Source organism: Acomys minous (assembly GCF_964271855.1).
Source record: "Acomys minous genome assembly, chromosome: 3".
NCBI lineage: Eukaryota > Metazoa > Chordata > Mammalia > Rodentia > Muridae > Acomys > Acomys minous.
The window spans coordinates 26,660,058-26,677,034 of NC_140485.1; the positions used below are offsets into that span (position 1 = coordinate 26,660,058).

Sequence of the window (16,977 nt, forward strand, 5' to 3'; positions counted from 1 at the left end):
GCTCGCTTTGCAGACCAGGCTGGCCTCGAAATTACAGAGCTCCACCTGCCTCTGCCTCCCGAGAGTGCTGGGATTAGAGGTATGTGCCACCACGCTGGCTTCACTCTAGACTGTTAAGAGTTCTATCGCTGGGCGGTGGTGGCACACGCCTTTAATCCCAGCACTCAGTGGGGCAGAGGCAGGAGATCACTGAGAGTTCGAGGCCAGCCTGGTCTACAAAGTGAGTCCAAGACAGCCAAGAGTACACAGACAAACCCTGTCTCGAAAAAACAAACAAACAAACACAAAACCAAAGAGTCCTTGTTATCAAGAAAACCGCACTACCGGAGGGCCTGCAGCCAAACAGTAGCACAAAAAGTGGAGAGGGGCCGGCCACCGTGTTCCAACGGGGTAAGACTTTGGTAGCAAGTACAGTAGAATCAGCAGAAAATATTTAGCGTTAATTGAATTGAGTTTACCGAGGGTGGGCGTGGTTTTGCAGATTCAGTTTAGACCCGCCCCCAACCCAAGCTAAAACCATAACGGGCGTAGGACCGCCTCCCAGTTCAGAAGACAGTCACAAGGTCCGAGGCACTGCGCAAGTCTGTGACGCCTCCGGAAGGAACGCCCGGGCCAAGATGGCTGCCATGCCGGGGCCCGGAAGTGCTACCTCCTCCGGCTGTGCCGGGGCCATGGAGCGGGTTCTACCTATGCTGCTGGTGCAGATCCCTGCCGAGGAGACGGCGCAGCTGGGATCGCGGGCGCAGCTGCACCGCGAGCAGGAGGCCCTGGGGAGCCTGACCGCTGCGGGCAATCTCCGAGTGCTCTCCCTGGCGCCGGGCAGTAGGGGTGGAAGCAGCTGCTGCCTCCACGGCCCCTTTAGGCAGTAAGTGCTGCGGGACAGCTGCAGAGTGAGGGAGGAGTTTGAAACTTGAGCCGCTCCGGAGGGGAATCCTGGGCGCTCCTCTCGATCTAGGGTGGTGGGAGGGCACTGACAACTGAGGATGGAGCCCCATTCCTCTAGGAACCTTTCCTATCCCTAGGTGAGAAGCTCACGTTGTTGCATCTCCCTCCCTCCCTTTCTGGGTGTGCAGAAATGTCCCACCCCTTGATAGCCCCCTCAGCACAGGTCTGAATCCAGATTGTCACAGAAAGGAGTATTAAGCCTGTGTTCTGTCTCCTGCTGCTGCTCCTTCTCACTATGTGGCCCTGGCTGTCCTACAACTCAATAGACTAAGCTGGCCTCGAACCTATAGAGATAGGCCTGCCTCAGCCTGCTCTACCATGCTGACTGTTTGAAGACGCCAGATGAGGCTTATTTTTAAAATCATTCCAAATACCCATTTTTGTTTGTTTGGTTTGGTTTGGTTTGGTTTTTCGAGACAGGGCTTCTCTGTATAGCCTTGGCTGTCCTGGACTCGCTTTGTAGACCAGGCTGGCCTTGAACTCACAACTATCCACCTGCCACTGCCTCCCGCGTGCTGGGACTAAAGGTGTGCGCCACCACCGCCCAGCCCAAATACCCATTTTTGTCACCGAAATAATTGCGCCCCCACCCCTCTTGTTTACACATATGCACGTGCTCTGGGGTCACTTTTTTCCATATTGAATCACAGTCTCAAGATACAGCCTGGCTGGCCTGCAGTTCACAATCCTGCCTTATTAGCTCTTTCTTTAAAAAGACTTATTTATTATTAGACAGTGGTCTGCCTGCGTGTAACACATACATGCTAGACGAGGGCACCAGCTCTCCTTATAGATGGTTGTGAGCCAAACTGAACTCAGGACCTCTGAAAGAACAGCCAGCGCTCTTCACCTCTGAGCCATCTCTCCGACCTCCTTATTGACCCTTTCTAATGCTGAGATTTCAGGCTTGTATCTCCACGCCTGACATGTGGCGCCCGTGGACTGAGATGGTAGAGTGACAATTATTATAATGTACTCTTTACATTTTCCTTCTTTCTTTCTTTTTTTTTTTTTTCTTTTTGGTTTTTCAAGACAGGGTTTCTCTGTGTAGCCTTGGCTGTCGTAGACTTTGTAGACCAGGCTGGCCTCGAACTCACAGTGATCCTCCTGCCTCTGCCTCCCAAGTGCTGGGATTAAAGGTGTGCGCCACCACACCCGGCCGGACCCATCTCTTATTTCCCCCTTGAGATAAGGTCTCATGGAGCTCAGGCTGGGCTTGAACCAAGGATGGCTGTGAACTCCTTCCTCCACCTCTCCAGTGCTGGAATTACAGGCATGTACCACCATGCCCAGCTTTCCCTCTTTATTCTTCTGTTCACATGCTTGGTGTGGGTGGGAGTGCCTGTGCGTGCACATGTGGAGGCTGGGATCAACACAGGGTGTCTTGACTAATAGCAATCTCTGCTTTTTTTTTTTTTTTGAGACCGGGCCTCTCACTGAACCTGGAGCTTATGGGTGGGCTGAGCTGGCTACACTCTTGTCTGGCCAGCAGGTCTCCTGTCTCCACCTCTCTGTGGAGCCACGTGCTCACCTTTTTCTGTGGGTGCTGGGGTCAGACCCTGGGCTTCCCCTCTGAGCTCTCTCTCCAGCCCCTCTAAAATGTCTAATCGAACTGAATTTTTATTCAGTTAAAATGTGGTATAGGGAAAAAAAAAAAAAAGGACAGTGTCTTAGAAGTTATGGTTTGCTTTCTGCTTTTCTCAAGGTATATAGGTTTTAATTTTTCGTCTTTTAAAGATTTATTTTTATGTGCATGTACGTGTGTGTCTATGAATGCCACGTGTGTGTAGGTGCTTATGGAGGCTTGAAGAGTGTGTTAGAACTTCTGGAGTCACAGGCAGTTGCGAACTGCTCAGTGTGGGTGCTGGGATTTGAACACGGGTCCTCACGAAAAGCAGCCACTACTCTTTCCCCTTTGGGCCACCTCTCCTTTTTGTTGTTTGAGACTGGCGCTCCTGCGTAAACCAGGCCGGCTTCCAACTCTTGATTCTCCTCTTCAGGTCTTTCAAGTAGTGGGATTACAAATAAACACTGCTGCACCAGCACGTTTGGCATATAGATCTGCTTTATATTGTTTGGCTTATGGTATATCATAAATCCTTCTTCTTCTTCTTTTTCTTCTTCTTCTTCTTCTTCTTCTTCTTCCTCCTCCTCCTCCTCCTCCTCCTCCTCCTCCTCCTCTTCTTCTTTTTTGGTTTTTTGGTTTTTCGGTTTTTCAAGACAGGGTCTCTCTGTGTAGCCTTGACTGTCCTGGACCTGGACTCACTTTGTAGACCATGCTGGCCTTGAACTCACAGTGATCCACCTGCCTCTGCCTCCCAAGTGCTGGGATTAAAGGCGTGTGCCACCACGCCTGGCTTTTTCATCAAATTCTATGGGGTAATATTGTTCACGTGCTAATGATTTTAATCAGATAGCACCGTATTCTCTCTTTAAGTATTTTACTTTGTTTACCCCTTTCTATATTTGATGTTTAGGCTATTTTCCAAATTCTCAGTGGTGAAAAAAAAAATTCCTATTATATAAAGGGCAGAAATGCAAATTGTCTGTCTTTCTAAAAAGGACCTAATAGTCACCCCATTTAATATAGGAAAACAGAGTTTTTAAAAGAAGTTGAAACTCTATCAGAGTGTTAGCCTTATCTCTTTCTTTTTCTTTCTTTCTTTTTTGTTTTTGTTTTTGTTTTGTTTTTTTCAAGACAGTTTCTCTGTGTAGCCTTGACCATCCTGGACTCACTTTGTAGACCAGGCTGGCCTCGAACTCACATCGATCTGCCTGCCTCTGCCTCCGAGTGCTGGGATTAAAGGTGTGCGCCACCACCTCCTGGCCTCATCTCTTTCAGCTACAGTGTTTTCAGTGTTGGGCTCTATTGACTGATTGTGAGATAGGGTCTTTCTTTGTAGCCCAGGCTGGTCCCAAACTCAATGTTCCTGCCTCAGCCGCTGAAGAATGTGGTTCCTGTTGAGCCACTAGACCTGGCTCATGAGTGTCAGTGATAGAGTCTTGCTGTGCCACTTAAGCTGTCCAATTCCTGGCCTCAAGAGATCTCCCCTCCCTCAGTCTTCTAAGTAGCTAAGACAATGGGTATGTGCTGCTGTGCCTGGCCTGGGCCTTTCCACTTTATTTTCACACGCATGTGCATGTGTGCATGTAGAGGCCTAATGTAGATATTGGGTTATCTTCCTAGATTTCTCGCCAAAATGATTTTTAAGTCTTCTTATTAGAAGTGTTTGGGTGTGTGTGTGTGTGCTCAGGAACACATGGCGCAGCACAAATTGTGAGGTCAGCAAGCGGGTTGGTTCTGTGCGATCACTTTCACATGGACTCCAGGGACCCAACTCAGGTTGCCAAGCTTACATGCAAGTGCCTTTCCCTGCTGGGCCATCACTTCCTCTTAATTTCTGGAGTCAGAATCTCAGTGTCCAACTGGTCAAGATAGCTAGCTTGTCCCCCAAGATGTCTTGTCTCTTCCTCCTGAGTGCTAGCATTACAGACGGCCAGGCCACCATGCCCGACTGCCTTTTATGTGGGTTCTGAATATCCAAACCACCATTCCCAGGCTTGTGGCACTGGCTCTGTGGCCCCTGAGCCACCTGTCCAGCCCTTACGATTGTTTATTTGTTTATTGGTTTTTCAAGACAGGGTTTCTCTGTGTAACAGCTCTGACTGTCTTGGAAATTGATTTGTAGACCAGGCTGGCCTTAAACTCACAGAGATTTGCTTGTCTTTGCCTTCCCAGTGCTGGGATTAGAGGTGTTTGCCACCACGCCTGCCACATTTATTTTAAGGTGAATTTTAATACAATTAGTCTCTCTCCGTCATCACTAGCCAGTATTGGTGACTGTGCTGTCTAGTATGGTGGTCATTAGTCACATGTGGCTGTTAAAAGGAACTTTTCTTTACCTCTGTGCTTCAGTACCCACAGGTGAAGCACTTCCTAGCCATGTATGCCTACTGATCGGTGGCTGTCTGAAATGGAGCATTCCTGTGGTCTCAAGTTCTGTTGGGCGCAGCTGTTCTATACCACAGAATTCTGGAGTACTCAAAGTGCAGTTGTACATAATCAGTTTTTAAAATCTGAAATAATTCAACTCAGTCAAAGCCCATTTAAAGCAGTCATTTATTTCCTGTGTATACTTGACTTTATGTATGTATGTGCACATGTGCCTGATGGCCTGCCAAGACCAGAGGAGGGTGTCCGATCCCCTGGAACAGCAGTTACTGAGAGTTGTGAGCAAGTGCTCTTAACCACTGAGCCATCGCCAGCTTTATAAGCCCATTTTACTGATTATAATAAGTAATATATTTACTTTATAAGTAATAAATTTTTATTTAATAATTTCTTTATCCTTTATTTTATGTACATTGGCATTCTGCTTGCATGTATGCCTGTCTGTGAGAGGGTGTCAGATCCCTTGGAACTGGAATTACAGACAATTGTGAGCTGCCATGTGGGCGCTAAGAATTGAACTCAGGTGTTTTGGAAGGATAACCAGTACTCTTAACCGCTGAGCCATCTCTTCAGTCCAATTTAAGTAATAAACTTCCGTATGGTGGCACACGCCTTTAATTCCAGCACTCCGGAAGCAGAAGCAGAGACAGGTAGATCTCTGTGAGTTCGAGGCCAACCTGGTCTACAAAGCGAGTCCAGGACAGCCAAGGCTACACAGAGAAACCCTGTCTCAACAAACAAACAAACAGCCACTTCATAACCCCACTCTTAGATGATGTAGAGGGACAGAGGGGGAAGTGAGGAGAGGGGAAGAGAAAAGAGTCCTGAAATACTCTTCATGCCCTTAGATTGGCTTGTAGGGTTGGTGTTGCCGGTAAGCTAAGCCGTCCCGTTCTGCCCTTTTAGCCTGCTATCGTGGTCAGTGGGATTGTGGGTACAGAAATATAATAAGTTCTTTTCTCAGCTTCGTATGGGAGGAGTCTCACAGCAGCACATCAACAGACAAGCCCAGACTGCTCGCTGCCAGAGAAGACGATGAGCTGCGCCTGTATGAGTTTGACTTGAAAGACGGGAGATGTGACGCAGCCTTATTGCACAGCTGCTGTGGGGGGACACTGCGAAAGCTCACTGAAGATCAAGACATCAGTAAGTGTCACGTTTACGTTTGTGCCTTTTGTTTCCTTTTCCAAGACAGCCTAACTGTATAGCATAGGCTGCCCTCAAACATGTGATCCTCCTGCATCACAAGTGCTGGGATTTCAGGAGTGCGCCACCATGCCCAGCTAATGATGGTCTTTTATGAGAAGTTCTGATAGAGGTGAAATCTGAGAGGGCGGTCTACACTGCTCAGTACGGTAGCCACTAGCCACTGTTGAGCACTTGAAATGTGGTTAATGTGAGTAAAGTTGTACTTTTTGGTGGGGGTGGGGGAGTGGTTTGAGATAGGATTTCTCTGTGCAGTCTTGGCTGTCCTGGACTCACTTTGCAGACCAGGCTGGTCTCGAACTCACAGTAATCTGTCTGCCCTCTGCTTTGCAAGTGCTGGGATTACAGGCGTGCACCACCACGTCAGCTTAAAATTGTACTTTTAATTTATGCTTGGAATCAAATCCAGAGGGTTTGGTTTGGGGTTTTTTTTTTTTGTTTGTTTGTTTGTTTGTTTTTTAGTTTTTTGAGACAGGGTTTCTCTGTGTGTAGCCCTGGCTGTCCTGGAATCGCTCTGTAGACCAGGCTGGCAGCGTGCGCCACCACACCTGGCCCCAAATCTAGAATTTTACAAGTGCTTGGCAAGCGCTTGGTTTCTGAGTTGCATCCGAAGCCTAAAAGCTACTTTAAAGGTCACGGTGAACTGAAGTGATAACGAACACCTGTAATTGTAGCACCTGCAAGGCAGAAGCCCAGGCTCTCAGTTTGATGCTAGCCTAGGATATACAGTAAGACTGCTCCTCAAAAAAAAAATCTTTTTTTCTTTTTTAGAGGGATACTGGGGAATGCACCTATGGCCTCCAACATGCTAGCTGTCACCCAGTCACTGAGCCAAGTCTCCACTTAACCTAAGTCTCCAGGTCTTTTTTGCCACCAAGTTACCTAGGCTGGCCCTGGACTTAAAATTCTCCTGCCTCCGCCTCTTGAATAGCTGTGACTATAGTCCTGCACCACCAGACTGGTTTTACATACCAGGTTTTAAAGTTTTACTGTAAGGAAAGTAAAATAGCTCATTAAAAAAAAAAAGCTGGGCGTGGTGGCACACAACTTTAATCCCAGCAGGGAGGCAGAGGCAGGCGGATCACTGTGAGTTGAGGCCAGCCTGGTCTACAAAGTGAGTCCAGGACAGCCAAAGCTAACACAGAGAAACTCTTGTCTCTAAAAACCAAAATAATAATAATAACAACAACAACAACAATAATTGTATGGATTACATAATGAACTAACATATATTAAATTAGCTTCACCTGCTTCTTTGGATGCTAGTCACAGTGAATCACATCTGATCCATGGATTGATGAGTCATGTGTTTTATTGGGCAGTGCAGACCTAGATTGGTAGCTGTTGACTGTCGGCCTAATAAGCTGTAGGAGGGAACAGAAGTCCAAGTGCCTGGGTCTTTAATTGTGATACAGTAGCATCCTTCCCACCCTGGACTGTGAAGAATCCTTCTTTTTATTAAGGAAAAAAAAAATGTCTGATTGTTCTTGTGTGATTCTCATGGGTAACTTGGCTTTTTGGAAACTACCTTTGATGCGCTTTGAGACTTCAGCCTTAAGCAAAAAGAACCCCGGGACATTGTCAGCCATCCTCCTCCTCCTCCTCCTCCTCCTCCTCCTCCTCCTCCTCCTCCTCCTCCTCCTCCTCCTCCTTCCCCTTTCCTCCTCCCTCCTCCCTCCTCCCCCTCCCCCTCCCCCCCACCCCCCCATATCTGCACAGAAATGAGCAGTAGCTGCCTTAAGTTGGATAAATGCAGTTTCCTTTCTTGTTTTATCTGTTTTCTTCTGTGTTTATAAGATCGCATTTACCAACTGTAAGATACCATCCTTTTGTTTGCAGGCATTTCCTTCAAGTCCTTGAGAATTCTGTCATTTCACAACAACACGTCATTACTGCTCATCAATGGACGTCTCCTCCTACGCACTGTATTTCCGGGTAGAGAGTCTGGGCTGAGAGTGCTGGACTGCCTCACGCTGCCCTTGCCTGCACAGACGGCGGACAGTGTTATTGATGTACAGCTCTGCAGGAAGTTTCTGTTTGTTCTGAGTATGCTTGGCTGGATCTGTATCCTTAACTGTAAACATATTGATTAATGTGTCGTGGAAAACACTACCTACAAAGATGAGCCATTTGCATTTTTAATTGGGAACTGGAGCAAAGGGAGAGTAGTTAGATTTTAGTGAGAATTTTCAGGGGAAAAATACTCTCATAAAATGCTCACATATATTGCTTTATATTTTTCTTTGTTTTGTTTTGTTTTTTCGAGACAGGGTTTCGCTGTGTAGCATTGGCTGTCCTGGACTCACTTTGTAGACCAGGCTGGCCTCGAACTCACAGAGATCCACCTGCCTCTGCCTCCTGAGTGCTGGGATTAAAGGCGTGCGCCACCATCACACCTGGCTGCTTTATATTTTTCAATGTATACAAATATTCTTATTCTCATAATAATCTTGCCCATATTTGTATCCTTTATCTATTTACTGAAACCATACTTCTTTTTTCTCAAGACAGGGTTTCTCTGTGTAGCCCTGGCTGTCCTGGACTCAGTTTTTGTAGACTAGGCTGGCCTTGAACTCACAGAGATCCACTTGCCTCTGCCTCCCGAGTTCTGGGATTAAAGGCTTGCACCACCACTCCCTACCAAACTATACTTCTTAAGTGCCTGTAACATGCATGATTGCTTATGATCTGATACATGTCATTTCCACATGAATATAACTCCCTTATTTTGTCCAGTGGTGAGTCCATTAGTTTTTTTCTTCTTTTTTTGTTTTTGTTTTGAGGACTCAAATATCCAAATACTGGGATTACCAGTATGTGTTACCTCACCCAGATAATTCAATCATTTCAATGAATGTTTTGCATAAGTATTAACAGTTTTTGAAAATACTGTACCCTGCATCTGGCAGTAAAATTATCTTGAAGATTTAAGAAGTGACCTCTTAAGTGGTTTTTGAGACTTATTTATGAAACAAAGGGGTACTCTTCCTTTCCTTATGGTTTTGGGGTTAGGGTCAGAGACCTCGTGTGTGCTAGTCTACCACTGAGCTACAATCCCTTGTTATTTGTTTATTTATATATTTTCTATCCTTTTTTTTTTCTTTTGGTTTTTCGAGACAGGGTTTCTCTGTGTAGCCTTGGCTGTCCTGGACTCATTTTGTAGACCAGGCTGGCCTCGAACTCATAGCAATCTGCCTGGCTCTACCTCCCTGAGTGCTGGGATCAAAGGCGTACACCACATGCTTGGCTTATGTATTTATTCTTTTTTTTTTTAATGTATTTATTCTTGAGGCAAGGTCTTACTATGTAGCCCTTACTATTCTGAAACTCAGTATATAGACCAAACTGCCTCTTAACTCACAGAGATCCCCCTGCATCTGCCTCTCCAGTATTGAGATTAAAGGCACGCACTAACATATCCCTCTATTTTGGGTTTTTGAAACAGTCCTATAACTAAGAACTCAGCCTGGCCCACACTAACCTCAGACTCAGTCCTTCTGACTCAGGTCCCGTAAACAGATGATTTTTCTATTTTAAATATATTGGGTTTTTTTTCCCACAAAAAAATGTCATAAAATATTAAATTGATTTAATTTGTGTTGCCAAATTATAAAGCTTTGCTGTCTACTCCAGTAGACATCAGGTATGTGAGGCTGCAGAACAATTGGAATTGTCTAGTCATAAGGATACTTAATTTTATTTAGTTTTAAAAGCTGATAGTTGATTCAGCTATTAGAGAGTTTAAGTATATTTAGAAAAACTTAAATTTTCAGACTTAAAAAACAACAAAAAAAGGCAAGACAGGACTCATACTCTATATTTAGCCAAGGATGGCCTTGAACACTTGACTCTGACTCTGCCTCTGCCTCCCAAGTCTTGAGAAAGCAGGCTTGAGCCATTATGTTCAGATTATATGGTGGTGGGGAATCAAACTCAGGGCTTCATCGAGCTAGATGAGCAGTTTACTAACTTAGTTTTATCTCCTGCCCACTTTCTCTTGGTGTTTCAGCTGTCACTCCGTGGGGTCTAAGTATACGTCAGATGGTTCTGATGAAAATTTAGTATTTAAGCACAACGGTGGTGGTGCACGCTTTTTATCAGCACTCAAGAGGCAGAGACAGGTGGATAGATCTCTGTGAGTTCAAGGCCAGCCTGGTTTACAGATGGAGTTTCATGACAGCCAAGAATACACAGAGAAGCTCTGTTTAAAAAAAAGAAAAAAAAAGAAAAAGAAAAAAGGACAGACAGACAAAGAAAGGAAGGAAGGAAAAAACATTTAATATTCAAATTTAGTTGTAATCTAAGTGTAACTTAGATTTTGGTGGCTTACGAGAAAACTAGACATTTCAGCTTTTAGTGCTGGTTACATGTTGAGATAGTATTTGGGTATTGGCTAATGTGCAATGTTAAATTGGGTTTACCCTGGGAAATAGTAGTGTCTCGGAGTCTGGAACAGTGTGGGTGTGCAGTAGAGAGGAAGAGCTGTGCGTCATCTTGTGGTGCTGCGGGCTTCTGAGTCATCTGGTTTACTTCATTGGAGAGAGAGTGCCTCGGTTTCCAGCCCTCCTGCTATCCCTACAGGTTGTAGCAGTCAAGACAGTCCTGTGCTTTAAAGGACCTGTATGTTTATAGAACGGACACTTCTTTAACTCTAACTCAGATATTTTTGACACTGTGAACGGCATGCATGTAGCTCGAGTGGACTTGGCTCTTCTTCAAGAAGATCCTGAGCAGCAGGAGCCAGCCGCCATTTCTTCCTTTACATCATTGAAAGTGTCCCAGGACTTAGATGTTTTGGTGCTTGTCAGCTCATCTAATACTGCAGTTGCTCTTAACCTAAATTTGTATTTCAGGTAGGCACATGACTAAAATTTCCCACTTGAGGTAAATAGATCCATAGAAGCCTTAAAATATACTCATCAGTTGTTTTTGTGTTTGTTTTATTAAACTTATTTATTATGTATACAGTGTTCTGCCTGCGTGTATGCTTACATTCCAGAAGGGGGCACCAGATCTCACTATAGATGGTTATGAGACACCACCATGTGGTTGCTGGGAATTGAACTCAAGACCTTTGGAAGAACAGACAGTGCTCTTAACCTCTGGGCCATGTCTCCAGCCCTGTTTTGTTTGGTTTTAAGCCTCCTTTTCTATGCAGTTAGATCTCATTATGGTACCTATAGTAAGATTGCTGCTGTGCATACCTGACTGCTGGCTGCCTTTGTATTTTATTCAGGCTTGGTTTGTCAAAGGTTTGGTTTTGACCTAAGTGGAATTATGTAGAGGTTATGTTGTATCAGTAATCAGAATTGTCCAACTTAAAAAGCCTTACTTTTTATATATCACTCCCTCACTTCTTGTCCCAATTAAGACTAGAAGAGACTGGCATTTACCTGTTGTTGGATTTGCTGTTTTTGTGGCTTGGGATTCTGGCTGCACTGAGGCTCATGTTCCTCTTACAGGAGTATGTAGTGTTTTGAGACATCAGCTGGCTTTTCCACCTGGGGATTTCCATGGTGTTTCCCTCTGAGGAACTAAACCTGTGGCTAAGGACCTCAGCCATGCTGATGGATTGCCTGCTGCTGCTGATTTTATAATCTTCTGTAACTTGATGATCTAGAAATAGGCTTCCTACATTTTTAAGCTAAAAATATATTGGCCATTCAAAACCATTTAGTCTTTTGACTTCACCTTGATATGAGTAAGATACATCCCTGAGTAGTTGAGAACACTTTCTATGAGTTTTATTGCTTATTATTTAGTTCATAAAGAAGGGATATTTTTAGATACTTGCCAGGCATCTGTACAGCTGTCATGTTTTCTCTTTGGTGCCAGGGGTCAAACCCAGAGTGGTTCAGCAAGCAAGCTCTCTACCACTGAGATAGACTCCAAGCCCCAGTTCGTTTTAGATGGCTATTTGTGTATTGAAGTTTTGACTTTGTTCTAAGAACAAGTAGTCATTAGTGGAACTTCAATTAGGGGGGATGTTGTGATCTGATCAGCTGTTTTGATAGTTTGTTTAATACAGGCTGCTCTCAAACTCATAGCTTCAGCCTCCTGAGTGCTGGGATGGCAAGAGCAGTCGCCATGCCTGGCCTTGTATTTAAATCTTTGAGCAGGGGCCTTAATTTATTCAGACTGCTCTTGTCTTACTTACTTCACGGCTTTTCTTCTCTTCCAATTTTTTATGACACTGCTGCCCCTGAGTGGAGTTTAGTGCTTAACTGTATAGTTTTACATTATCCTCTCCTTTTTTTCCCCGATAAAGTTTGTAAATGTTCTTTGAGAACTCATCTGGTAGTTTGTTTTTTCAGTCTTTCTCTCCCTTTTGGGATGGGACCTTGCTGTGTTGTTCAGTGTGGCCCCGGAGCTGTGCTTGGGTGATCTTTCCGGCTCAGCCTCCCCAGTTGCTGAGTCTTGTCCTTTCGATCATGTGAGTGACTTTTCCTTCCACTTTACCCCAGCTGTCCAATCTCACAGTCAAGCTCTGGGCTCAGCCAGCACTGGGAATCACTCGTCCTGCAGATCGCTACTCTACATGGACCAATGCAACTTCTCAGAGTTTTAGCTGGCTCACTCAGTTAGCTGCCCTCTGACATCACTGGGATTTCCAACCCGTTGACCTTCTGCGTGTCTCTCTTCACCTGACTTCACTTCCCACTTCTCAAGCAGGGATTTTGCGGCCCGTTGTTTTACTCAGCTCCTTGCATGCACTCTAAACCTTTCTCCTGCTCCATGGTAGCACTTGGCCTGCCAGAATATCAACCTGGGGTGAGATCTCAGCCCTGCCTCCTCAGCATCTGCAACCAAGCAATTCTACCTTTGTGAGAAAACTGCAGGAACACTCTGTGCCAGCCCCCTTTCTGTAGTGTTTAGAGACAAAGTTTTTCTGCGCTTCCATACCCACCTTTACAGAAACGTGGGGTTGTTTTTTTCTTGCTTTTTGTTTCTGTTTTTTTTTGTTTGTTTGTTTTTTGTTTTGGTTCAGACAGGGTTTCTCTGTGTAGCCTTGGCTGTCCTGGACTCACTTTTTGTAGACCAGACTGGCCTTGAATTCACAGCGATCCGCCTGCCTCTGCCTCCTGAGTGCTGGGATTAAAGGCGTGCGCCACCATTGCTCTTCCTGAAGGACCTTGCCTCCTACGTTCTAAAAGAAACAGGAGCCATCAAATGTCCACTGCACTCTCCGTTAGCTTCTGGTCCCCTTCCCCCCAGGGACCTTTCCCTATTTTTCTTCCTTCTCTGCATTTACCCCCTCTTTTCTGTGCTAGGTCTGCAAGTGGCAGCCGTGCTACTCCCGAGGGCCTCCCCGGGCTCTGCTCTTTTCTCCACTCTCTTACCCCCAAGCCACGCCACTGTCTGCTTACTGAACTGCTTTAACAAACTGCCTGTCCTCACCCCTAAACCCATCCTCTCCAGAGTACTTAAAGCAGCACTGCTACCGTGTCTTGTCATCGCTGGCCCAGCCACATCCTCGCATCTGAGGGTGAGATGTTTCATCTTCTTGACAAACATCAGCACGGCGGCAAGTCCAACACCCCCAAAGTCCATAAGGACACGAGTGCCTCCCCCTCCTTACTGTGTTCTGTCTGTGGCCGTGGTGTAGCTCCGCTTCAACCTTCTTCAGCTGCGCTTCTCTCCTCAAGAGGAAAGCTAACCTTCCTTACCAGCCTGCAGGCTCTGAGTCCCCTGTCTCCTGCCAGCTTTGCCAGCCTCACCTCACGCCACCACGCTTGTCATTTGCTGCACTCCGGCTGCCACAGCCCTCTTTGTTCCTCAGATGCAGAAACCCTCTTTCCACACAACTGTCCCATCTTAGCTAACACGTGTACTTTGCTTTGTGGTTTGTGCTCAATCACCGATCCTGGCCTAAATCCTGCTTTGTTGCGGCATAATGAGTTATTAAAAACCTTAGCTTCTGGCGAGATGTGACTTCCACATGCATGGGGGGGGATGCCTGAACCCTCCCTTCCCCCAATAAGTAAATAACTGTAAAAACAAAAGAAAAAAAGAAAAAAGAACCTGTAAACCACAAGCTTTATGGTTGAATTGGCTTGATCCAGCGTTTCTCCTGAGCCTTAGTGTCTGTCTGCCTCTGTAAAGTGGATTATGCTAACTTCTGTAAGGTTACGGGAAGGCTTAAGAGTTGTAAATCAGCACGGCGCCTGCGGCTTGCTGGATACTGATGCTCTTCCCACGTCGGGAGATGAGCGGCTCCATACAGTCAGATTCCCCCGCCCGCCCCCCCTTTTTAAAAAGACTTGTTTATTATGTATACAGTGCTCTGCCTGCATGTATACCTGAAGGACAAAAGAGGGCATCAGATCTCATAGATGGTTGTGAGCCATCATTTGGTGGCTGGGAATTGAACTCAGGACCTCTGTAAGAACAGTCAGTGCTCTTAACCTCTGAGCCATCTCTCCAGCCCAAGATTCCTTTCATTATAAAAACTTTTTATTATTTTATTGTTTTGTATGTTAGGGTGTTCTGCCTGCATGTATGCCCATTCATCATGTGTGTGCAGTGCTTGCAGAGATGGGTGTTAACAGACAGTTACAAGTTGCCATGTGGCAGCTGGGAAATGAACCCAAGTCTCTTGGAAGAGTTGGTGCTCTTAACCACTAACCATCTCCAGCCCATAGAGTCAAGTTCTTTCTTCCTTCCTTCCTTCCTTCCTTTCTTTTATTTTTATTATTTATTTATTTGAGACCGTGTTTCTCTGTATAGCCTTGGCTGTTCTGGACTCAACTTTGTAGACCAGGCTGGCCTCGAACTCACAGAGCTCTGCCTGCCTCTGCCTCCCTGAGTCCTGGAATTACAGGTGTGCACCACCCTACCCCACTCTATAGAGTCAAAATCTTGATGCTGACTTTATCGCTATTCTACAAGGAGGTTAGAGAGACGACAGTCTTGACAATTTAATATCTATGCCGCTGTTCTCTGTAGCTGGTGCACAGTTTTTTGTTTTGTTTTGTTTGTTTGTTTGGTTGGTTGGTTTGGTTTTTCGAGACAGGGTTTTTCTACGTACAGCCCTGGCTATCTTAGAACTCTCTCTGTAAACCAGGCTGGCCTAGAACTCACAGAGATCCGCCTGCCTCTGCCTTCCGAGTGCTGGAATTAAAGGTGCACACCACCACTGCTGGGCCCATGTCCAGTTTTTATTTAAAAATTTATACGATATATTTTGATCATATTTCTTCCCCTTTTCAACTCCTTTCAGATCCTCCCGACCTCCCTTCCTACTCAACTGCATGTTCTCTCTGTCTCTCAAAAAAGAAAGAAAGAAAGAAATCAAAACAAACTAAAAAAATAAACTCAACAGGACAAAAAGATTCAGACACAAAATAAAAGGCACACATATACATACATATACACATACAAACCCAGAAGTACTTGTGACACAAATTTGGGGTTGTTTATCATTTTTTGATATAGCTATCATTCTTTTTCAATGTAGGCAACACCCAGGACACCTACTGTGTGAAGGACCCCTGGAAGACCTTCCTCTTGAAGGGCCTATGGGAATAGACGAAGATGACCTTGCTAACTCTGTGTACAACATGAGACTGACCAAGGCGTCCTTTCAAGTTGATAGGTATAAACACTTAACTTTTAGGGTTAGTGTAAGCCGGGCTCAGTGGCACACACCTGTGATCCCAGCACCCCGGGGGAGGGAGGGCAGGGGCAGAGGCAGGCGGATCTCTGTGACAGCCTGGCCTACAAAGTGAGTCCAAGGCAGCCACAGCTACAAAGAGAAACCCTGTCTCAAAAAACAAAAACAACAGCAAAACAGAAAAAGGATTTATTGTATTTCCTTTTTGTTTTTGGCTTTTGTCCTTTCTCCTGACATTATATTTTCATGAAAAGTCTCTACATGACAGATGCTGTTTGTTTATTTGTTTATGTAGAGGCACGGTCTTGCTATGTAGTTGTAGCCAGCTTGCTGCGTCCTGTGTAGAACAGGTTGCTTTGGGTTCAGAATGCCCCGCCTGCCTTGCGTTCTTGGACAGATACCTCCAGAAGCGTGTCTTCCCCTGCCTTGTGCTGTAGCGGGTGCTAAGTGCTGCCCTGTCTTCCAGGTCTTGGAGGGCCCAGCTGTCATCACTGAATGAAACAATGAGAAGCTCGAAACCAGAGGTTTCTTGTCCTGCCCCGTGGTTCCAGGGCGTTTTGCATGCGGAGTCCCCAGAATCTGGTAACCATACTCCTATTGGGCGAAACCACGTTTTCATCCCAGGGGATGTCACGCGTGGCCAGTGTGCTTTCCCGCAGAAGGAATACATCAAGATCAGCGACCCAAGGAGGTTGTGCGAGACCGTGCACCCGAGTGAACGAGAGCAGCCCTCAGAGCTCAGGTGCCTGTCTGTGACGGGATTCACTGCCCTGTTTACTTGGGCAGTAGGAGGGACCAGCTGCACCGTCATCCTCTGGGACCTGGAGACCCAGAGCGCGCAGTGTTGTTCTCTCAGCCAGAAGTGTACGCCTGTCGACAGCGGCGGAGAGCAGCAGCTGTGCCTCGTTTTGACAGGTGAGCGTGCTGTATTCAATTGGAATACACTGCTGAGCTGTGTGGTTGCTTTTTTAAAATTATACTTACGCGTTTCTCACCCGTACTCGAGTGTGTCTGTGCGTCGTGTGTGTGTACTCATGTGGGAGGCATGCACAACTTGGGAGAGTTAGGTCTCGCCTTCCACCATGTGGACCTTGGCCATTGAACTCAGAATCTTCAGGCTTGGTGGTCTTTTTACCCACTGAGCCTTCTTGCCAGCCCAAGGTGTGACTTTTTTTTTCTTTGAAGACAGGGTTTCTCTGTGTAGCCTTGACTCTCCTGGATTCGCTTTGTAGACCAGACTGGCCTTGAACTCACAGTGATC

At 45.9% G+C, this 16,977-nt stretch overlaps 1 protein-coding gene across 2 annotated transcripts in view; it reads left to right on the forward strand.

The window, feature by feature from the left end:
* The first annotated feature begins 402 nt into the window (after positions 1–402).
* Positions 403–16,977, forward strand: part of SPG11 (SPG11 vesicle trafficking associated, spatacsin) — a 69,127-nt gene continuing 52,552 nt past the window's right edge. For both annotated transcript variants that reach the window (XM_084774271.1, XM_084774272.1), the window contains exons 1-6: positions 403–865; positions 5,862–6,043; positions 7,943–8,167; positions 10,764–10,956; positions 15,561–15,698; positions 16,183–16,631. In XM_084774271.1, the coding sequence (XP_084630397.1) occupies positions 618–865; positions 5,862–6,043; positions 7,943–8,167; positions 10,764–10,956; positions 15,561–15,698; positions 16,183–16,631 (1,435 nt within the window). In that variant the 5' untranslated portion in view covers positions 403–617. The remainder of the gene's footprint in view (positions 866–5,861; positions 6,044–7,942; positions 8,168–10,763; positions 10,957–15,560; positions 15,699–16,182; positions 16,632–16,977) is intronic.